We start from the raw sequence: 17,664 nt of genomic DNA on the forward strand, positions 1-17,664 counted from the left end.
CTGCCGCCCGTCCCCGCCCACCTTCCGGCACCTCTCCGGCACCTGGCACCCGGCAGCAGCGCGGGGCCCGGCCGGGGACACCTGGAAGATCCCACCGGACCCCTCCGTCCCTCCCGCCGCCCACCTTGGGGCCTGGTGCCGTGGCGGGATGGCTCCCGCGGGCAGGTGAGCCAGCGCGTGCCAGGCGTGTGCCGGGCGCGTGCCGGGCGTGTGCCGGGGTGCGTGGCGCACGGACGGGGGGCGGTGGCAGCGCAGGGCCCAGCACGCTCACCCCGAGGGTCCCCGGGCACTGCCCGCCCGCCCCGCGTCCCCCAAGGGCAGCGGAGAGCATCAGGGCGCGCACACGTGCGCACAGGCGCTCGCTGGGGTGTGCAAACACGGGGACCGACGCACCCGCGCGGGCGCAGCCCGCGCACCTGCGCGCACACCCCTGCGCTGGCAGGGGCGCACGCAGACGGGTACAGCCTGCGTGCGCACACGCGCGCCCTTGCACAAGCGGGCGAGCGTGCACGCCTGCGGCACGCCGCGTCCACGCGAGGCGTCACGGCGTGGGGGGGACACAACACACAGCCCCCCCCCCCACCCCCCCATCCCAATTTGGGGTCTGCCAGCCAGGACACCCCCCCCCCCCCTTCCAATTTGGGATGGGGGGGACCGGGGTGGGATGCGGTTGCCGTGGCGACAGCCGGGTACCCCGGGGATGCGGGGAGGCGCGCCCGGAGCCCCCCCCACTGCAGAGCCACAGCCCGGACCCGACCATTCGTGCTGGGGGGGGGTTAAGTCCCGCTCCCCCCCTCCCAGTTTCCCACGGGGTCCTTCGCGGAACACCCCACTCGGGAACGGCGACGCGTCGCGGAGCGACGCGTCGCCGTTCCCGAGTGGGGTGTTCCGCGGGGGGGTGTGTGTGGGGGAATCCCGTGGGAGATTGGGGGGGTAAAAAGCCTGTGCCCCCCCCCTTCCCGCCTCGCCGTGGTGCGGTCCGGTCTGGCAGCTGCCTTCCCTGCCCATCCCTGGCGCAGTCCCTGCCGCGCCGAGCCGAGCCGGGCCGGGCCGAGGATGCCCGCTGCCGGCCCGCGGCGTGGGCTGAAGCGAGGAGGGGGCTGCGTGGGGGGTGAGTGGGGAGAGCGTGGGGGTGGGGGGGACACGCGCGTGGGGATGGGGGTTGTAGAGGTGGGGGGGTCAACGCGTGGGGATGGCGGGGGGGGGGGAGGTGGGATCGGGTCCGGGGGGGCGGGGGGGGGGGGGGCAGCGCCGGCCCGTCGCGAGTGGGGGGTATGGGGGGGGGGGCGAGGACAGGGGCGGGGGGGAGAGGGAGACGGGGGGGGCTGGGGACAGGGAGGGGGGACACAGGGACAGGACGGGGGGGGACGGCAGGACGGGGGGACAGGGACAGGACGGGGGGACAGGGACAAGGAGGGGCGGGCCGTGGGACCGGGCCGTGCCCGCAGCATCACGGCGGGGACCCGCGGCTGCCAGGGCCGGGGCTGGCGCTGCCCCCCGTGTCCCCCCCCCCGCCGCGGCCCGGCCCGGCGCCCCCCGGCGCCCCCCGCCCGCCGCCCGCAGCCGCGATCCCGGCGCGGGGGCGGTGCCGTCGGGGCGGGCGGTGCCGCACAATGGCGGCCGGGGCGGGGCCGGGCCGCGGCCTGGAGCGCGGGGCCGCCGCAGCGCCGTGAGCGGGGCCCGGGGCCGGGGGGCGGGCGGGGACCGGCCCGGGGGTGCGGGGGAGCCCCGGCCCGGGAGCGCCCGGGACACGGCGGGGGGGGGCCGTGGGGGCCGTGGGGCAGGGGGTGCTGGGGGGCCGTGGGGCGGGGGTGGGTGCCGTGGGGCGGGGGGTCCTGGGGGTGCCGTGGGGCTGGGGGTGCTGGGGGTCCGTGGGGCGGGGGTGGGCGCCGTGGGGCGGGGGGTGCTGGGGGTCCGTGGGGCAGGGGTGGGTGCCGTGGGGCGGGGGGTCCTGGGGGTGCCGTGGGGCTGGGGGTGCTGGGGGTCCGTGGGGCGGGGGGTGCTGGGGGTCCGTGGGGCAGGCAGGGCCTTTGCGCGGGGTCCGTCACGACGGGGCGAGGGTGCTGCGCAGCCCGGCGCTGGGGTGGGGGGCAGAGCTGTGGGTCGCGAAGGCCTGGGGCAGGCGTGGGGCTGGCTCCGGGCACCCAGGCACCGTGGGCAGGGTCGGGAGCGGGGGACCCCCCCCGTGCACCCCGGAGCACGCGGGGCCGAGGGCTGTGGGTGCCTCTGTGGGGCGGGCGCGCTCCTCTGTGCCCAGCGTGTGGGGTGGGCACGGGGCGTGATCCTGCGGGGCCGGGGGTCATGGGGTGCCGTGGGGCTGCCCCGGCCCCGCTGACCATCCCCGCCCCCAGGCTGAGCGCCGTGGGGCTGCGGGGACACCGCCATGGCCAAGCGGGAGGCCAGCGCCAGCCCGGTGGTGCGGCAGATTGACAAACAGTTCCTGGTGTGCAGCATCTGCCTCGACCGCTACCGCAACCCCAAGGTGCTGCCCTGCCTGCACACCTTCTGCGAGAGGTGAGGCCCCGGCCCCACTGCGCCCCATCTGCGCCCCTGGACCCACTGCAACCTGCGGTGTCCCTGGCCCCGCTGCGTCCCAGCTGTGCCCCTGGCCCCGCTGCACCCTGCTGCGTCCCCTTTGTGCCCTCAGCTCACGCTGCACCCCCACTGCGTCCCCAGCGCATCCCTCCTGTGCCCCGCTGTGTCCCTGGCCACCGCTACATCCTGACTGCATCCCTGCTGCATCCCTGCTGCATCCCCACCGTGCCCCGGGCCTCGCTGTGTCCTCACCGTGTCCCCGCTGCATCCCTGCTCTGCCCCGCTGCGTCCCTGGGCCCCGCTGCATCCCTGGGCCCCACTGCATCCCAAGTGCATCCCACTGCATCCCCACTGCGCCCTGGGGCCTCGCTGCATCCCCCTGCATCCCCACTGTGCCCCTGGGCCCCCCTGTATCCCCCCCTGTATCCCCCCCTGCATCCCCACTGCGCCCCTGTATCCCCCCCTGTATCCCCCCCTGTATCCCCCCCTGCATCCCCGCTGCATCCCCGCTGTGCCCCAAGCCCCGCCATGTCCCGCTGTGCCTTGCTGCATCCCGCTGCATCCCACTGCATCCCCTAGCTTGGTCCCCCCTGCTGCACTCTGGGCCCTGTTGTGCCCCCCCGCTGCGTCCCACTGCACCCCCCGGCAGCCCCTCATGCAGTTCCTGCAGGAGGAGAGCTGGGGTCCCCGCACCCCCCAGCATTCACGCTGCACCCCTGCTGCACCTCGCCGCATCCCCCCAGCATTCCCTGCCTGTACCTCCTGCAGGAGATGAGCTGGGGCTGCTGGGCCCCACTGCACCCCCACTGCATCCCACCTGCACCCCCACTGCACCCCCACTGCATCCCACCTGCATCCCCACTGCATCCCCACTGCACCCACACAGCACTGCACTGCACCTGCATGGCATCCCTGCTGTGCCCATGGGCCCCCCTCCACCACCCCTGCATTCCCCTTGCACCCCAGCTGCATCCCCACTGTACCCACACAGCACTGCACTGCATCCCTGCTGCACCACACAGCACTGCGCTGCATCCCCGCTGCATCCCCCCTGCACCCCCAACTGCATCCCCCCTGCACCCCCAACTGCATCCCCACTGCACCCACACAGAGCTGCACTGCATCCCCATGGCATCCCCGCTGCATCCCCGCTGCACGCACACAGCACTGCACTGCATCCCCGCTGCACCCCCGCTGCACCCACAAAGCACGGCACTGCACCTGCATGGCATCCCTGCTGTGCCCCTGGGCCCCGCTGCATCCCCACTGCATCCCCACGGCATCCCCGCCCTGCCCCCTGCGTCCCTGCTGCACCTTGTTGCACTCACACTGCACCCCTGCTGCGCCCTGCTGCCTCCCCGCTGTACAGCACTGCGCCCCACTGCACCCCCCAAACCCGCAGCGGTAGCGGGGCCGCCCTCCCCGCGCGTTCCCCGGCACCCGCTGTGGGGCAGCCGGAGCCCCCCTCTGCCCCCCCGCTGCTGGTGGTGATCGGGGCCCCAGGGCACCCCTGAGCCCCCCGCCCCTCCCCAGTGAGAGCTGGGGCCGAGCCCCCTGCGCCCCGGGGGTGGGAGCTGGGACCCCCTGCACCCCCCGGCCGCCTTCCCCCAGCACGCCTGCCCGCCTGGGGGCCGGGACCCCGCTGCCCCCGAGCTGCCCGCTGCCGCCCACCCTGCTCCCCCCCCCGGCCTGCGGCAGCCGGGGCTGATCCGGCGCTGGCGCCCACCGGCGCGGGGGCATGGGGGGCTGGGGCTGGGGCCGGGCTGGGGCTGGGGGCTGCGGCCGCGGTCGGCAGCGGTGGGCACTGTACTGATGTCTGCTCTCTCTGTGCCCCCAGAGACCCCCCCCGCCCCTTCCCCATCCCGGCCCCGCCCGGCCTCTCCCCTCCTGTCCATCTGTCTGTCCACCTCTCCGGGCTCTGGCGGTGGCTCCTCACGGGCACCGCGGCGCGGCCCTCCTGTCCATCTGTCCTGCCGTCTGTCTGCTCCTCCGGCCCCCGCCCTCGCTCCTGCACCCCAGTGTGCAGCAGTGTAGCCCTCCTGTCCGTCTGTCCGTCCCGCTCTGTCTGCTCCTCCAGCCCCATCCCTCTGCCCCTTGCACCCTGATGTGCGGCCCTCCTGTCCATCTGTCCTGTTGTCTGTCTGCCCTGCCAGCCTTGTCCCTCTGCTCCTGGCTCATGCATCCTGATCCCTCCTGTCCGTCTGTCCCGCTCTCTGTCTGTCCTGCCAGCCCCATCCCTCTGCTCTTGCCCCGTGCACCCCAATGTGCCACAGTGCAGCCCTCCTGTCTGTCCATTCATCTTGTTGTCTGTCTGCTCCTCCAGCCCCAGCCCTCTGCTCCTGGCCCACGCACCCTGATCCCTCCTGTCTGTCTGTCCTGTTGTCTGTCTGCCCTGCCAGCCCTATTCCTCGCTCCTGCCCCAGGCACCCCAGTGTGCCGTGGTGCAACCCTCCTGTCCGTCCATCCTGCCATCTGCCCGTCCCTCCAGCCCCATCCCTCTGCTGCTGTCCCGCACACCCCGGTGCCTCCTGTCTGTCTGTCTGTCTGTCCTGCTGTTTGCCCGCCCCTCCAGCCCCACTTCTGTGCTCCTGTCCTGCACACCCCGGCCCCTCCTGTCCGTCCCCCTGCCCCCCGCCGCCCCACTGCGCGCGGGTCCTGACCCTCTGGTTGTCCCCGTTCGCCCCAGGTGTCTCCAGAACTATATCCCGCCCCAGAGCCTGACCCTCTCCTGCCCCGTCTGCCGCCAGACCTCCATCCTGCCCGAGCGCGGCGTCGCCGCCCTGCAGAACAACTTCTTCATCACCAACCTGATGGAGGTGCTGCAGCGGGACCCCGAGAGCTGCGGCCCCCACCCCGGCCGCGGCCTGGACCCCGTCAGCGCCGTCACCGGCCAGCCCCTCTCCTGCCCCAACCACGAGGGCAAGGTGGGTCGCCTCGGCGGGCAGGGGTCCGGGGGGGCTGGGGAGGGGCTGCGGGCGCTGGAGGGGCTACAGGGTCTGTGGGGCTGCAGGGGTCTGGAGGGGCTGCGGGGGTCTGGGGTGACTGCAGGGGTCCAGGGGGGCTGCAGGGGCTGGGGTGGGTCCGGGGAGGGTCCAGGGGGGCTGCAGGGGCTGGGGAGGGGCTGTGGGGGGTCTGGGGTGACTGCAGGGGGCTGGGGGAGCCCACGGGGCTGGGGGGCCGTCACGGGCAGCCCTGAGTGCCCATGCGCAGGTGATGGAGTTTTACTGTGAGCCGTGCGAGACGGCCATGTGCCGCGAGTGCACGGAGGGGGAGCACCGGGAGCACATCACCGTGCCGCTGCGCGACGTGGTGGAGCAGCACAAGGCGGCCCTGCAGCAGCAGCTGGACGCCGTCAGGAGCAGGTATGGGGAGAGGGGGGCTGGGGCTCTGCTGGGGGTCTCCTCCGGTGGTGCCTGCCCCGTGCCCAGCGCCGGCTCCTCCGCAGGCTCCCGCAGCTGGCGGCGGCCATCGGGCTGGTGTCGGAGATCAGCCAGCAGCTGGTGGAGCGCAAGAACGAGGCGGTGTCGGAGATCGGCAGCACCTTCGAGGAGCTGGAGACGGCGCTGCGGCAGCGCAAGGGGCTGCTAGTGCGGGACCTGGAGGCCACCTGCGGGGCCAAGCAGAAGGTAGCACCCCCGTGCCCTGCAACGCCGTGCCCCCACACCACCATGCCACTGTGCCCCACACCATCGTTCTCCACACTGCCGTGCCCCTGTGCCGCCGTGCCCCCTTGCCGCCATGCCCCTGCGCTGGCGTCCCTCCCCTGTGCCTGCCTGCTGCCCTGCCTGGCTCTTCCTGAAAAGGGTGAACGTGCCCCGGCGGTACCAACAGTGCCGGCCAGCCCTGCCAGTGCAGGCAGCCGGGCTCCAGGCACCGTGCCGTGGGGGCAGCCGGAGCTGTGCTGGGGTCCGGGTGCTGGCGGGGGTCCCGGCCTGGCGGTGAGGGTGACCTGCCCCATCCCGGCAGGTGCTGCAGGCGCAGCTGGACGCCCTGCGCCAGGGCCAGGAGAGCATCCTCAGCAGCTGCGCCTTCACCGAGCAGGCGCTGCACCACGGCACCGCCACCGAGGTGCTGCTGGTGAAGAAGCAGATGAGCGAGCGGCTGAGCGAGCTGGCCAGCCAGGAGTTCCCCGAGCACCCCCACGAGAACGCCCAGCTCGACTACGTGGTGGAGACCGAGGGCGTCCGCAAGTCCATCCTCAACCTGGGCGTGCTGATCACCACCAGCGCCACAGCCCACAAGACGGTGGCCACGGGCGAGGGCTTGCGGCACGCTGTGGTGGGGCAGCCCTCCTCGCTCAGCGTCACCACCAAGGACAAGGATGGGGAGCTGGTGCGCAGTGGCAGTGCCAGCCTGCGCTTCCAGGTGACGGCGCCGGACGGCGGCACAGCCGAGGCGGAGGTGCAGGACAACAAGAATGGCACCTATGAGCTGCTCTACACTCCCCGTGCCGAGGGAGACTTCCTTCTCTCCATCCTGCTCTACGGGCAGCCCATCCGTGGCAGCCCCTTCCGCGTCCGTGCCGTCAAGGCCTCCGACGTGCCCCCATCTCCCGACGACGTCAAGCGCCGCGTCAAGTCGCCCAGCAGCGGGCACATTCGGCAGAAGGCCGTCCGGCGCCCCTCCAGCATGTACAGCAGTGGCAAGAAGAAGGAGAACCCCATTGAGGACGAGCTCATCTTCCGCGTGGGTGAGTGACCAGGATGGGGTGGAAGGGGCTCCCTGGGGTGGTGGGGGCTCCCTGGGGCGGTGCGGGCTCCCTGGGGCTCCCCGGGGTGGTGGGGCCTCCTCAGGGTGCTGGAGGCTCCTCGGGGCTCCCTGGGGCAGACAGGGGCTCCCTGGGGTGGTGGGGGCTCCCTGGGACTCCCTGGGGCAGATGGGGGCTCCCTGAGGAGGTGGGGGCTCCTCCGGGCTCCCTGGGGCTCCCCGGGGTGGACAGGCCCCCCCCGACCACCCCCTCTCCACCACAGGGAGCCGTGGCCGGGAGAAGGGAGAGTTCACCAACCTCCAGGGCATCTCCACCTCCAGCAGCGGCCGCATTGTGGTGGCCGACAGCAATAACCAGTGCGTGCAGGTAGGACCGTGACCCCCTCCCCGGCCCCAGCCCGCCCCCCTGCCTGCCTGACCCCCCTCCACTGCCCCCCCAGGTGTTCTCCAACGAGGGGCAGTTCCGGCTGCGGTTCGGGGTGCGGGGCCGCTCCCCCGGCCAGCTCCAGCGCCCGACCGGCGTCACTGTGGACATGAATGGGGACATCATCATTGCGGACTACGACAACCGCTGGGTCAGCATCTTCTCCCCCGAGGGCAAGTTCAAGGTGAGGGGGCAGCGACTGGGCGGGGGGGCTGCCGCTCCCCACCCGGCCCTGACGTCCCTTCCCGGCCGCAGACCAAGATCGGGGCTGGGCGGCTGATGGGCCCCAAGGGCGTCGCCGTGGACCGCAACGGCCACATCATCGTGGTGGACAACAAGGCCTGCTGCGTCTTCATCTTCCAGTCCAATGGCAAGCTCGTCACCAAGTTTGGGAGCCGCGGCACAGCTGAGCGGCAGTTTGCAGGTACACTCGATGGTAATACACCGACTGGCAAGTCCCCTCTTCCTTACTGCATGCCTTTGGCTTCCCGCTGCGCCGGGGCCGGGCCGGGCCGGTGAGTACCGCACGCCTTGCCAATGGTGGCTGGCACCCAGCCAGCACTGGGACATCTGGGGCTGGGCTGGGGCTCTGGGTTTGGGTTCTGGCCTCTGGTTCTAGTTCTGGGTTCTAGGCTGGGGCTCTGGGTTCTGGTTCTAGGTTTTGGGTCTAGGTTCTGGCTCTGCGTTCTGGGCTCGGGTTTTGGTTCTGGGCTCTGGTTCTAGGTTCTGTGTTCCAGGTTCTGGTTCTGGGCTCTTGGTTGTGGTTCTGGGTTCTGGCAGTGGGCTCTGTGCCCATGGGCTGGGGCTCTGGGGTCTCGGTCCGTCCTCAGCGCTGGTCCTGCCGCAGGGCCGGGTGCCCCCTCTGGCTGTGGGGGTCCGGGCACCGCCTGTGCTAACGCCCTTGTGCTGGCCTCACCGGCTGCTCACGCGGCACTAACACCACTAACCGGGCACCGGGGCCGGGCCGCCCTCTCCCTGGCATGGGACCGAGGGGCATCCCTCTGTCCCTGCGGCACTGGCGCTGTGCCAGGCCGGGCCCCCCATCCCCATCCTGGGCTGAGCCCCCTGTCCCTGTCCTGGAGCTGAGCCCCCTCCCCTCCCCAGGGCCGCACTTCGTGGCAGTCAACAACAAGAACGAGATCGTGGTGACTGACTTCCACAACCACTCGGTGAAGGTGAGTGCCGCCGCAGCAGGCGCTGGGTGGCCGCCGGCGTCCCTGGCTCCGTGCCGTCCCCAGGCCCCGGCGCTGCCCAGGGCTGTCCCCCCTGGCGCCGGTGCCGTGCGCCGGGACAGCCCGCGGTGACCCGCTGTCTGCAGGTGTACAACGCAGACGGCGAGTTCCTCTTCAAGTTCGGGTCTCACGGGGAGGGGAACGGGCAGTTCAATGCCCCCACGGGGGTGGCCGTCGACGCCAACGGCAACATCATCGTGGCCGACTGGGGAAACAGCCGCATCCAGGTACCGGCACCGGCACCGCAGCCCTGCACTTACCCTGCAGCCCACGGAGCCCCTCTGCCCCCCGTGCTGCCCTGGCCCTGGGGGGCGCTGGGCCAGCACCGTGCCCTCCCCATCCTCCCCATCCTATCCCTGTCCCATCCCTGTCCCCATCCCATCCCTGTCCCTTTCCCCATCCCATCCCTGTCCCCTTCCCCATCCCATCCCTGTCCCCATCCCTATCGCCATCCCATCCCATCCCTGTCCTGTCCCTGTCCCCGTCCCCATCCCATCCCTGTCCCCATCCCATCCCCGTCCCATCCCTATCCTCTCCCCATCCCCATCCCATCCCTGTCCTGTCCCTGTCCCCATCCCGTCCCCATCCCATCCCTGTCCTGTCCCTGTCCCCATCCCCATCCCACCCCTGTCCCCATCCCTGTCCTGTCCCTGTCCCCATCCCGTCCCCATCCCATCCCTGTCCTGTCCCTGTCCCCGTCCCCATCCCATCCCTGTCCCCATCCTGTCCCCATCCCATCCTATCCTCTCCCTGTCCCCACCCCATTCCCATCCCGTCCCCATCCCCATCCCATCCCTGTCCTGTCCCTGTCCCCATCCCGTCCCCATCCCCATCCTGCTGCAGGGAGCAGGTCCCGCAGGCAGCCCGGGTGCGGACAGAGGGCTGCAGGCAGGGGACGGGGCTTGTGGTGCAAGCGCTGAACCACACGTGGGGCCGGGGGGCTCAGCAGAGCGGGGACAAGGTCCCGGCATGCCGAGGGCCATAGGGCAGGGGGTCCCCCCGGGGTGGTGGGGTGCCTGGGGAGCAGCGGCAGCAGGGACACTGGGGACAGCGTGTCTCTGCCCCTCCCTGCAGGTCTTCGACAGCTCGGGCTCCTTCCTCTCCTACATCAACACGGCTGCCGACCCCCTGTACGGGCCGCAGGGCCTGGCCCTCACCTCCGACGGACACGTGGTGGTGGCCGACTCCGGCAACCATTGCTTCAAGGCCTATCGCTACCTGCAGTAGCCGCCACGGGGACGGGGATGGGGACGGGGACGCTTCCAGTGCCGCGCCAGGACGGTGCCCGCGGGCCCTCTGGGAGAGCGTCCGCAGCGGGGTGCCCCGAGCGACGGCTGCCCCACAGCCATCGCTGCCCCCCACGCGCTGCCCTGGCCTTCACGTGCACTTTATCCCGGGGGGTGGCCGGGCCCAGAGCGGGGGCGAGGACGGGTCTGGCTGGGGCGGGGGCTGCCTGGGGGGCCGTGGTCGTGCCCCTCCTCCTGCCCCGCGGCAGGGCCAGCAGCCCCACTGCCCCTGCTGCGGGTCCCCGGGGCGCCTGGGGGCAATGGGGAGTGTGGGGCGCGGGGAGCTGCCGGGCAGGGCTGGGGGCTGCGTGCGCTGCTCGGGGGTGCGGGGCGGCTGTGGGGCGGCTGGTCCCGCAGCCCCGCGCCCCACAGGGGCTGCCCTCCGCCGGCCCTGCTCCCCTGGCTCGAGCCCTGGCCGTGGGGCGACCGCGCGTGCCTGCCTGCCCCATGGCGGGGCCGTGTGGGGCTGCTGCCGCACGCTGACAAACTGTATGTACAAAATAAAATATTCTGGAAGTACCCTGTCCCCGGCACTGCCAGCCCCACGGGGCGGGGAGACGGTGGGGACGGTGGGAGCAGGGGCAGCTCCCACCCCGTGGATCCACGTCTCAGCCATGGCACCACCTTCACCGGGGGTCCCTGGGGCGAAGCCTCGCTGGGTGCGGTGGTGGGAGCCCCTGTCCTGGGGGCTGGGGGTGGTGGGCAGGGGCCTGGCACTGGCACCAGGGGAGGTGGGGGCTGAGCCGGGCTGGGTGCTGCTGACGTGCTCCTGGAGACCCCCGGGCACACCACGGGGCAGTGGGACCCCCGGGCTGTGCTGGGACCCTAATGCTGTGGGGGAACCCCATGCCGTGGTGGGACCCCCAGCCCACGGCAGACACGGGCAGCGCCAGGCAGAGCGGGGACGGGCGCAGCGCCCAGAGCTCCCCAGCACTGCTGGGTGCCTGCCTGGCACAGCCTGCCGCCCGCGCTGACCCGTGGCACAGGGACGGGGTCATACTGGTCCGTACTGGGAGCAGGGACTGGGTCGGACTGGTCTGTACTGGCTCCGGGAGTGGTGGGGTCTGTGCTCACCCTCCCCACGGGGCTCCGCACCCGCAGGACGTGCACCCCGCGGGGGGTGCCCCCCTTCCCACGGGAGGTTTGCCCCCACACAGGGGCTGCCCCCCCAGCCTATGGGGCACGTAGCACGGAGTCACGGAATCGTTAAGGTTGGAGAGGACCTCTGGGATCACCGAGTCCAACCGTTACCCTACCTGCCAGGGCCACCTCTGAACCCTGTCCCTAAGCACCACATCCACACGGTTTGTGAACGCTTCCAGGGGCTGTGACTGCACCCCTGCCCTGGGCAGCCTGGGCCAGGGCCTGGCAGCCCTTTGGGGGAAGAAGTTTTTCCCCACACCCAACCCAACCCTGCCCTGGCGCAGCTTGAGGCCGTTCCCTCTCGTCCCATCGCTTGTTCCTGGGGAGCAGAGACCGACCCCCCCGGCTCCAGCCTCCTTTCAGGCCCTTGCAGAGAGCGAGGAGGGCTCCCCTCAGCCTCCTCTTCTCCAGGCTGAGCCCCCCCAGCTCCCCCAGCCGCTCCTCCCCAGCCTTGTGCTCCAGCCCCTGCCCCAGCCTCGCTGCCCTGCTCTGGCCACGCTCCAGCCCCTCCATGGCCGCCTTGGGGTGCGGGGCCCAGCGCTGAGCACAGCATTCGAGGGGCGGCCTCACCAGTGCCCAGCACAGGGGGACCATCCCTGCCCTGCTCCTGCTGGCCACACCAGTCCTGATACAAGCCAGGGTGCCACTGGCCCTCTTGGCCACCTGGGCACCCTGCTGGCTCATGTCCAGCGGCTGTCGACCAGCACCCCAGGCCCTTTCCCGCCGGGCAGCTCCCAGCCGCTCCTCCCCACGCCTGCAGCGGTGCCTGGGGTTGGTGTGACCGAACTGGGGGCTGCGCACCCCACGTATGGCCGTGCCCCCTACCCCCGGGGCAGCACTCTGACCCCCCAGCTGGTGTTGCCCGCTGCCCTGGGCACGGAGCCAGGCTGGCTGCCCGTCCCTGCCTGACCCTGCCCGTCACTGCCCGTCCCTGCCCGTCACTGCCTGTCCCTGCCCGCAGGGCTGGTGGCCAGAGCAAACAGGAGCAGTGGGGCCAAGGCCAGCACTGGGCTGGCGGGGGCCTTCTGGGAAGGGGCTGGGATGGTGCCAGGCCCTGCCCGCTGCACCCCTGGCCCCCAGGCACCCCGCTGGGGGGGACCCCCCTCCGCAGCCCCACTGCTTCGGGGGCTGAGCCCCACCAGGGTCTAAACCCCCCTCCCCAGCTCGGCCACGTTGGGGACTGAACCCCCATGTTGGGGGCTGAGCCTTGTCAGGATCTGACCCCACTGGGGCTGGACTCTCACCTCTGTGCATGCCCCCTTGGGGACGGATCCCGGGCCCCAGCCCTGCCATGTCGTCAGCTGAGCCCCATGAGAGGCTGAGCCCCATTGGAGCTGGACCCTCACCCCTGTCCCTGCCATGTTGGGGTCTGAGTCCCGCCAGGGGCTGAACCCCCCTCCCCAGACCCACCATGTTGGGGGCTGAGCCCTGTCAAGGGCTGAGCCCCATGAGTCGGACCCTCACCCTCATCCCTGCCATGTTGGGGTCTGAACCCTGTCCCCAGCCCTGCTGTGTTCAGGTCTGAGCCCCAGGAGGGTCTGGGCCCTGTTGGAGTAAGACCCTCACCCCTGTCCCTGCCATGTCAGGTGCTGAGCCCCACCAGGGTCTGGACCCCCCCCCCCCCCCGGTCCTGCCATGCCAGGGGCTGAGCCTCGCTGGGGGCTGAACCCCCATGTGGGGGACTGAGCCCCATTGGCGTCAGACCCTCACCCCCGTTCCTGCCACGTCAGGGTCTGACCCCTGTCCCCAGCCCCTCTGTGCCAGGGGCCGAAGCCCTGCCGTCCCCCCACGGGGTGTGAGTCCAGTCCCCCTGACCCCCACCACGGCTCCCTGTGCTGCCCCCGCTGCTGGGGGGCGATGACGGGGGGGGTCCTGCCCCCCATGCGCTGCCCTGTGCCCGCGTCGTGTCCCCCCCTGCCCCCCCGCCCCGACGAGGGTGTGCGGGGCGGGGCGAGTCGAGCAGTGGGGCAGGGCAGTTGTGCAACAGCCCCTCCAGCCCCATATAGGGCCGGGGCCGCCAGGAGCCCCAGCCGCACCATGGGGGTCCTGACAGCCGCCCTCTGCCTGGCCTGGGCCCTGGCCCTGGGGTGCACCTACCCCCTGTGAGTGGGGTGGCGGGGGGCATGTGGGGCCCTGGGCAGGGGTGTGGGGCAGGGGGCTGGGGGGGACGTGGAGCAGCTGGGGAGTGGGGCAAGGGGGGTATTGGGGCTGCGGAGGGCTGTATGGGGCGGGGGGATATGTGGGGCGGGGGGCCGCTTGCCGATGTGGGGCACGTACGGGGCTGTTTGGGGGGGCTGCACCGCGAGCCCACGGTGCTGCCTGTCCCCAGGACCCACGGCAAACCGGAGGCAGCTGGAGGAGGTCACCCCCATGGGGCTGAGCCCCCCAGCAACGACACTGGTGAGAGCCCAGGGGATGGGGGAGGAGGGCAGAGTCGCGTGTGGGGCATAAGGGGGGTGTGGGGTGCGGCAGGCGGTGTGGGGCAGTGGGTGGGATGCGGGGGGGTTGTCTCTGGGGTCTGCGCCATCCTGACCCCTCCCCAGACCTGGCTGAGCTCTGTGCGGACGAGGGCGGCTTCGACGCCATCACACTCAGCGAGAATGGCACCATGCTCTTCTTCAGAGGTGGGGCTGGGGGCACAGGGCTGGGGGCACAGGGCTGGGGCACAGGGATGGGGGCAAAGGGCTGGGGGCACAGGCATGGGGCACAGGGCTGGGGGCACAGGGCTGGGGGCAAAGGGCTGGGGGCACAGGGCTGGGGCACAGGGCTGGGGGCACAGGGCTGGGGGCACAGGGCTCAGGGGCATGGGGCTTTGGAGGAAAATGGGGTCTGGGGGAAATGGTGGGAGATGGGGTCTGGCATGGGGGCACGGGGAAATGGGATATAGGGGGGCAGGGGAATGAGTTTGTGGGGCTGGGGGGACTAGGGAGGGACATGGGTCCAGGAGGGGTGGGTCCGTGGGAAATGGGGGACCAGCCTGGCACTGGGAGGTCGGGGGGGGGCAATGGGATGGGGGGGGATGGGGTCTGGAGGAGATGGGAGGGAGTGGGGGGGAAGATGGGGTCCATGGGGGCAGATCGCAATGGGAAGCCTGGGGGGTGGGAAATGGGGTCTGGATGAACGTGGAGTGGCCCTGGGGGACAATGACGGGCGGTGGGGGGCGGTGGGGCAGGGGGGCTGTGGGGCACCCCAGGGCCGGGGGCTGCGGGAGCAGGGTGCAGGGCAGTGCTGTGGGCCCCCCCGCTGCCCGCCGTGGGGCTAGCCGCTGCCCCTGCCCAGGCGAGGAGGTCTGGGAGAGTTCCCGGAGGGGGACCCAGGTCCATGCCCGTCCCCTGGCCACGTCCTGGCCCGAGCTGGGGGGCCCTGTTGACGCGGCGCTGCGCCTGTACCGCCGGCAGCATCCCCAGGAGCACCAGAGCCTCTACCTCTTCCAGGCACGGCTGCGGGCGGCAGGTGGTGGGCGGGGGGCAGCAGGCACGGGGCATCGGGTGGGGGACAGTGGCAGCAGGTGGGGGTCCCGGGCTGGGCGGCCAGGCGGGCTGCTGGGGGCTGGGGGGCTCCCCCTCTGCCTGGACCCCCAGTGAGTCCGTGGGGCTGACGCATGGGGCGGGTTCTCGAGGCTGCCGGGAGGGACAGGCCCAGGGATCCTGGCCTGCAGGTTGGGTCTGGGGGTCCTGTCCTGGGGGGGCTCCTCTCCTGGGGGTCTCCCCCCCGGTCTGGCCCCAGGGGGGTCCCCGGAGCGGTGCCCGTGGGTCTCAGCCTGTGGGGTGCCTGCAGGGCGAGCAGGTCTGGGCCTATGCCGGGGGGCAGCTGCGTCCCGGCTTCCCGCGGCGCATGGCGGACGAGTTCCCAGGGGTTCCCGGGGGGGTGGATGCTGCCGTCGAGTGCCACCCCAAGGAGTGCGGAGGCGAGACCATCCTCTTCTTCAAGGGTGAGCGGGGCCCGGGGTTGGGGCGGGAGGCAGGAGGGTGACGGCCAGGGGGGCTGCCGTGGGGTGCAGAGGGGCTGCCGTGGGGCAGGGAGGGAGCTGCAGCGGGGTGGTGCCGTGGGGTGGCAGTGGTCGGTGGGCGGAGGGGCTGCCATGGGGCACGGAGGGGCTGTGGAGGGTGTGGGGCTCAGGTGCTGCCAGCGGTGCCAGCGGTGCCGTTGCAGGGGACACGGTGTACTCCTTTGACCTGGAGCTGCGGGTGACAAAGCCGCGCACGTGGCCGGGGCTGGGCCCCTGCGGCGCCGCCCTGCGCTGGCTGGAGCGGTACTACTGCCTGCGGGGGACCCAGTTCCAGCGCTTCAACCCCCTCACGGGCGAGGTGCCCCCCGGGTACCCCCGTGACCTCCGAGACTACTTCATACCCTGCCCGGGCCGAGGTGAGCACCCGGCCACCCGCCGGGGACCCACATCCACCCTGGGGACCCTCCTGGGGACCCACCGGGGGGAACCTACCCTGGGGACTCCCTCCCACGGGGCCCAGGTGCCTGGGCACCCAGCCCCAGAGCGGCAGAGGGACCCTGGACCCCCGCCCCAGGCTGCGCTGGGGTTTGGCCCCTGCTGCCCGTCCCGTGCTGCCTGCCCCTGCCCGCAGCACCCTGGCCTCACTGCCAGCGCTGCCGCTGCCACCAGGGCACAGGCAGGGCAACTCCTCGTGGGGGGACGCCGGTGACCGCTGCAGCGAGATGCCCTTCCAGGCCCTCCTCTCCGACGACACCGGACGCATCTACGCCTTCCGCGGTGAGGGATGGCGGGGGGCTGGGGCTGGGGGACGCTGTGCCCATGGCACCGCTGGGGGCTGTGGGAGGCCATGACCATGGCAGCGCTGGGGGCCGTGGGGTGGAGGACTGTGGTCCCAGCCACTCCGTAGGGCCACGGAGTGTGGAGCCGGCTGCGCTGTGGGGCTGTGGGGTGGGGGCTGTGGTTGTGGCTGTGCTGTGGGGCAGGGTCTGTGGGGCAGGGCCGCTGACGCAGCCTGCAGGGGGTCTGTCCTTCCGCCTGGACTCGCGGCAGGACGGGCACCACGCGTGGCCCCTGGGACAGACGTGGCCGGGGCTGGAGGGAGAGGTGGACGCCGCCTTCGCCTGGGACGGACGCACCTACCTGATACAGGTCTGACCCCACGGGGCTGCCCCATCCCCTGTCCCTATCCCCATCCCCTGCCCCTGTGATTCCCGTCCCCTGTGGGTCCTGCCCCCAGCCCCGGTTCGCCGCCCCACCGGCCACTGGCGAGACCCCCCCAGCCCCGCGCCTGAGACCGGGCAGCTCAGGCACCTCGAACCTGGCCCCGGGGCTGCTGGGGGATGTCACCCCCCGGGACCAGGGCACCTCGGGGACGCCAGCCCTCCCTGGGGCAGCCTGGGGACGCAGTGGCGCAGGACACTGCAGTGCCCCCAGGGCCGCGCTGCCCTTGCCCCCAGCCCACCCTGTCCCTGCCCACCCCACGCCCGTCTCTGCCCACCCTTGCCCACCCGCGGCCCCCACCCTCTGCTCTCCCCAGGGCTCCCAGGTCTCCATCTTCCTCTCGGAGCAAGGCCACCGGCGGGTGCTGGGGTACCCGCGGGCGCTGCAGGAGGAGCTGGGGGTCCCCAGCGCCGATGCTGCCTTCACCTGCCCTGGCTCCGCACACCTCTACCTCATCACAGGTGGGCAGCCGGCGCCCTGGGACCCTCCGGTGCTGGGGTCTCTGCCAGGGCGCGGGGCTGATGGGTGCTGTGCTGGCAGGGGACCGCGTTCGGCTGGTGGACCTGACACAGACGCCACGGCGCGCGGGCGAGCCGGTGCCTCTGCCCCACGACCACGTGGATGGCGCCATGTGCACCGACGACGGCGTCTTCCTCTTCCACGGCCCCAGCTACTACCAGTACCCCAGCGTGGCCCAGCTGCTGGGGGCCCAAAAGCCTGCCCCCGCCCAGAGCATCGCCACCCACTTCTTCCACTGCCACCAGTGACCAGGGCCGGTGCCACTGCCCGGGCCCCTGCGGTGCTGCTGGCAGCGGGACTCTGCTGGCCCCAGCCTGCCTGTGCCTGGGATGCAATAAAATCCAGGGAGACCCCGAGATCCCCCCTGCTCTGTCTGGGGGTGCTGGGGGGGTGGTGGGGCCGGTGCAGCCGGGTCGCAGTGGCTGCAGGGTGGCATGGTGCTGTCCCTGTCTCCATGCCTGTCCCCATGCCTGTGCCACCCTGGCCGGGTGCGGCAGGGACAGCAGGGCAAGACCCAGCGGGTGCAGGTGCCCAGGGCCTTGCGGGGGTGTCCCGGTAGGGGACACCAGGGGATGTGGTACCAGGAGGCAGTCCAAGGCTGTGCCAGGCTGCGCTGGGCTGTACTGGGCTGAACTGGGCTGAACCATG

The 17,664-nt window shown here is 72.3% G+C and overlaps 2 protein-coding genes across 4 annotated transcripts; both read left to right on the plus strand.

The window, feature by feature from the left end:
* The first annotated feature begins 2,140 nt into the window (after nucleotides 1–2,140).
* On the plus strand, nucleotides 2,141–10,375 carry TRIM3 (tripartite motif containing 3). 3 transcript variants are annotated; one of them, XM_082304378.1, is made up of 11 exons: nucleotides 2,141–2,514; nucleotides 5,222–5,459; nucleotides 5,746–5,897; nucleotides 5,981–6,161; nucleotides 6,502–7,225; nucleotides 7,506–7,609; nucleotides 7,683–7,850; nucleotides 7,922–8,102; nucleotides 8,771–8,841; nucleotides 8,985–9,125; nucleotides 9,973–10,375. In XM_082304378.1, exons 1-11 carry the CDS (start codon nucleotides 2,384–2,386, stop codon nucleotides 10,123–10,125), a joined length of 2,244 nt encoding a protein of 747 aa, XP_082160504.1. In that variant the 5' UTR covers nucleotides 2,141–2,383; the 3' UTR covers nucleotides 10,126–10,375. The 3 variants fall into 3 exon arrangements, with proteins under 3 accessions (XP_082160504.1, XP_082160505.1, XP_082160506.1); XM_082304379.1 differs by having other exon boundaries at nucleotides 7,922–8,090; XM_082304380.1 differs by having other exon boundaries at nucleotides 6,577–7,225.
* A 2,809-nt stretch (nucleotides 10,376–13,184) lies between these two features.
* Nucleotides 13,185–17,264, plus strand: HPX (hemopexin; the record flags this gene model as incomplete). Its single annotated transcript, XM_082304950.1, has 10 exons — nucleotides 13,185–13,429; nucleotides 13,657–13,727; nucleotides 13,871–13,951; nucleotides 14,607–14,761; nucleotides 15,105–15,258; nucleotides 15,480–15,692; nucleotides 15,946–16,053; nucleotides 16,295–16,425; nucleotides 16,814–16,958; nucleotides 17,038–17,264. 10 exons carry the CDS (start codon nucleotides 13,185–13,187, stop codon nucleotides 17,262–17,264), a joined length of 1,530 nt encoding a protein of 509 aa, XP_082161076.1.
* Nucleotides 17,265–17,664: the final 400 nt, after the last annotated feature.

Source organism: Platalea leucorodia (assembly GCF_965183815.1).
Source record: "Platalea leucorodia genome assembly, chromosome: 2".
NCBI classification, from domain to species: Eukaryota; Metazoa; Chordata; class Aves; order Pelecaniformes; family Threskiornithidae; genus Platalea; species Platalea leucorodia.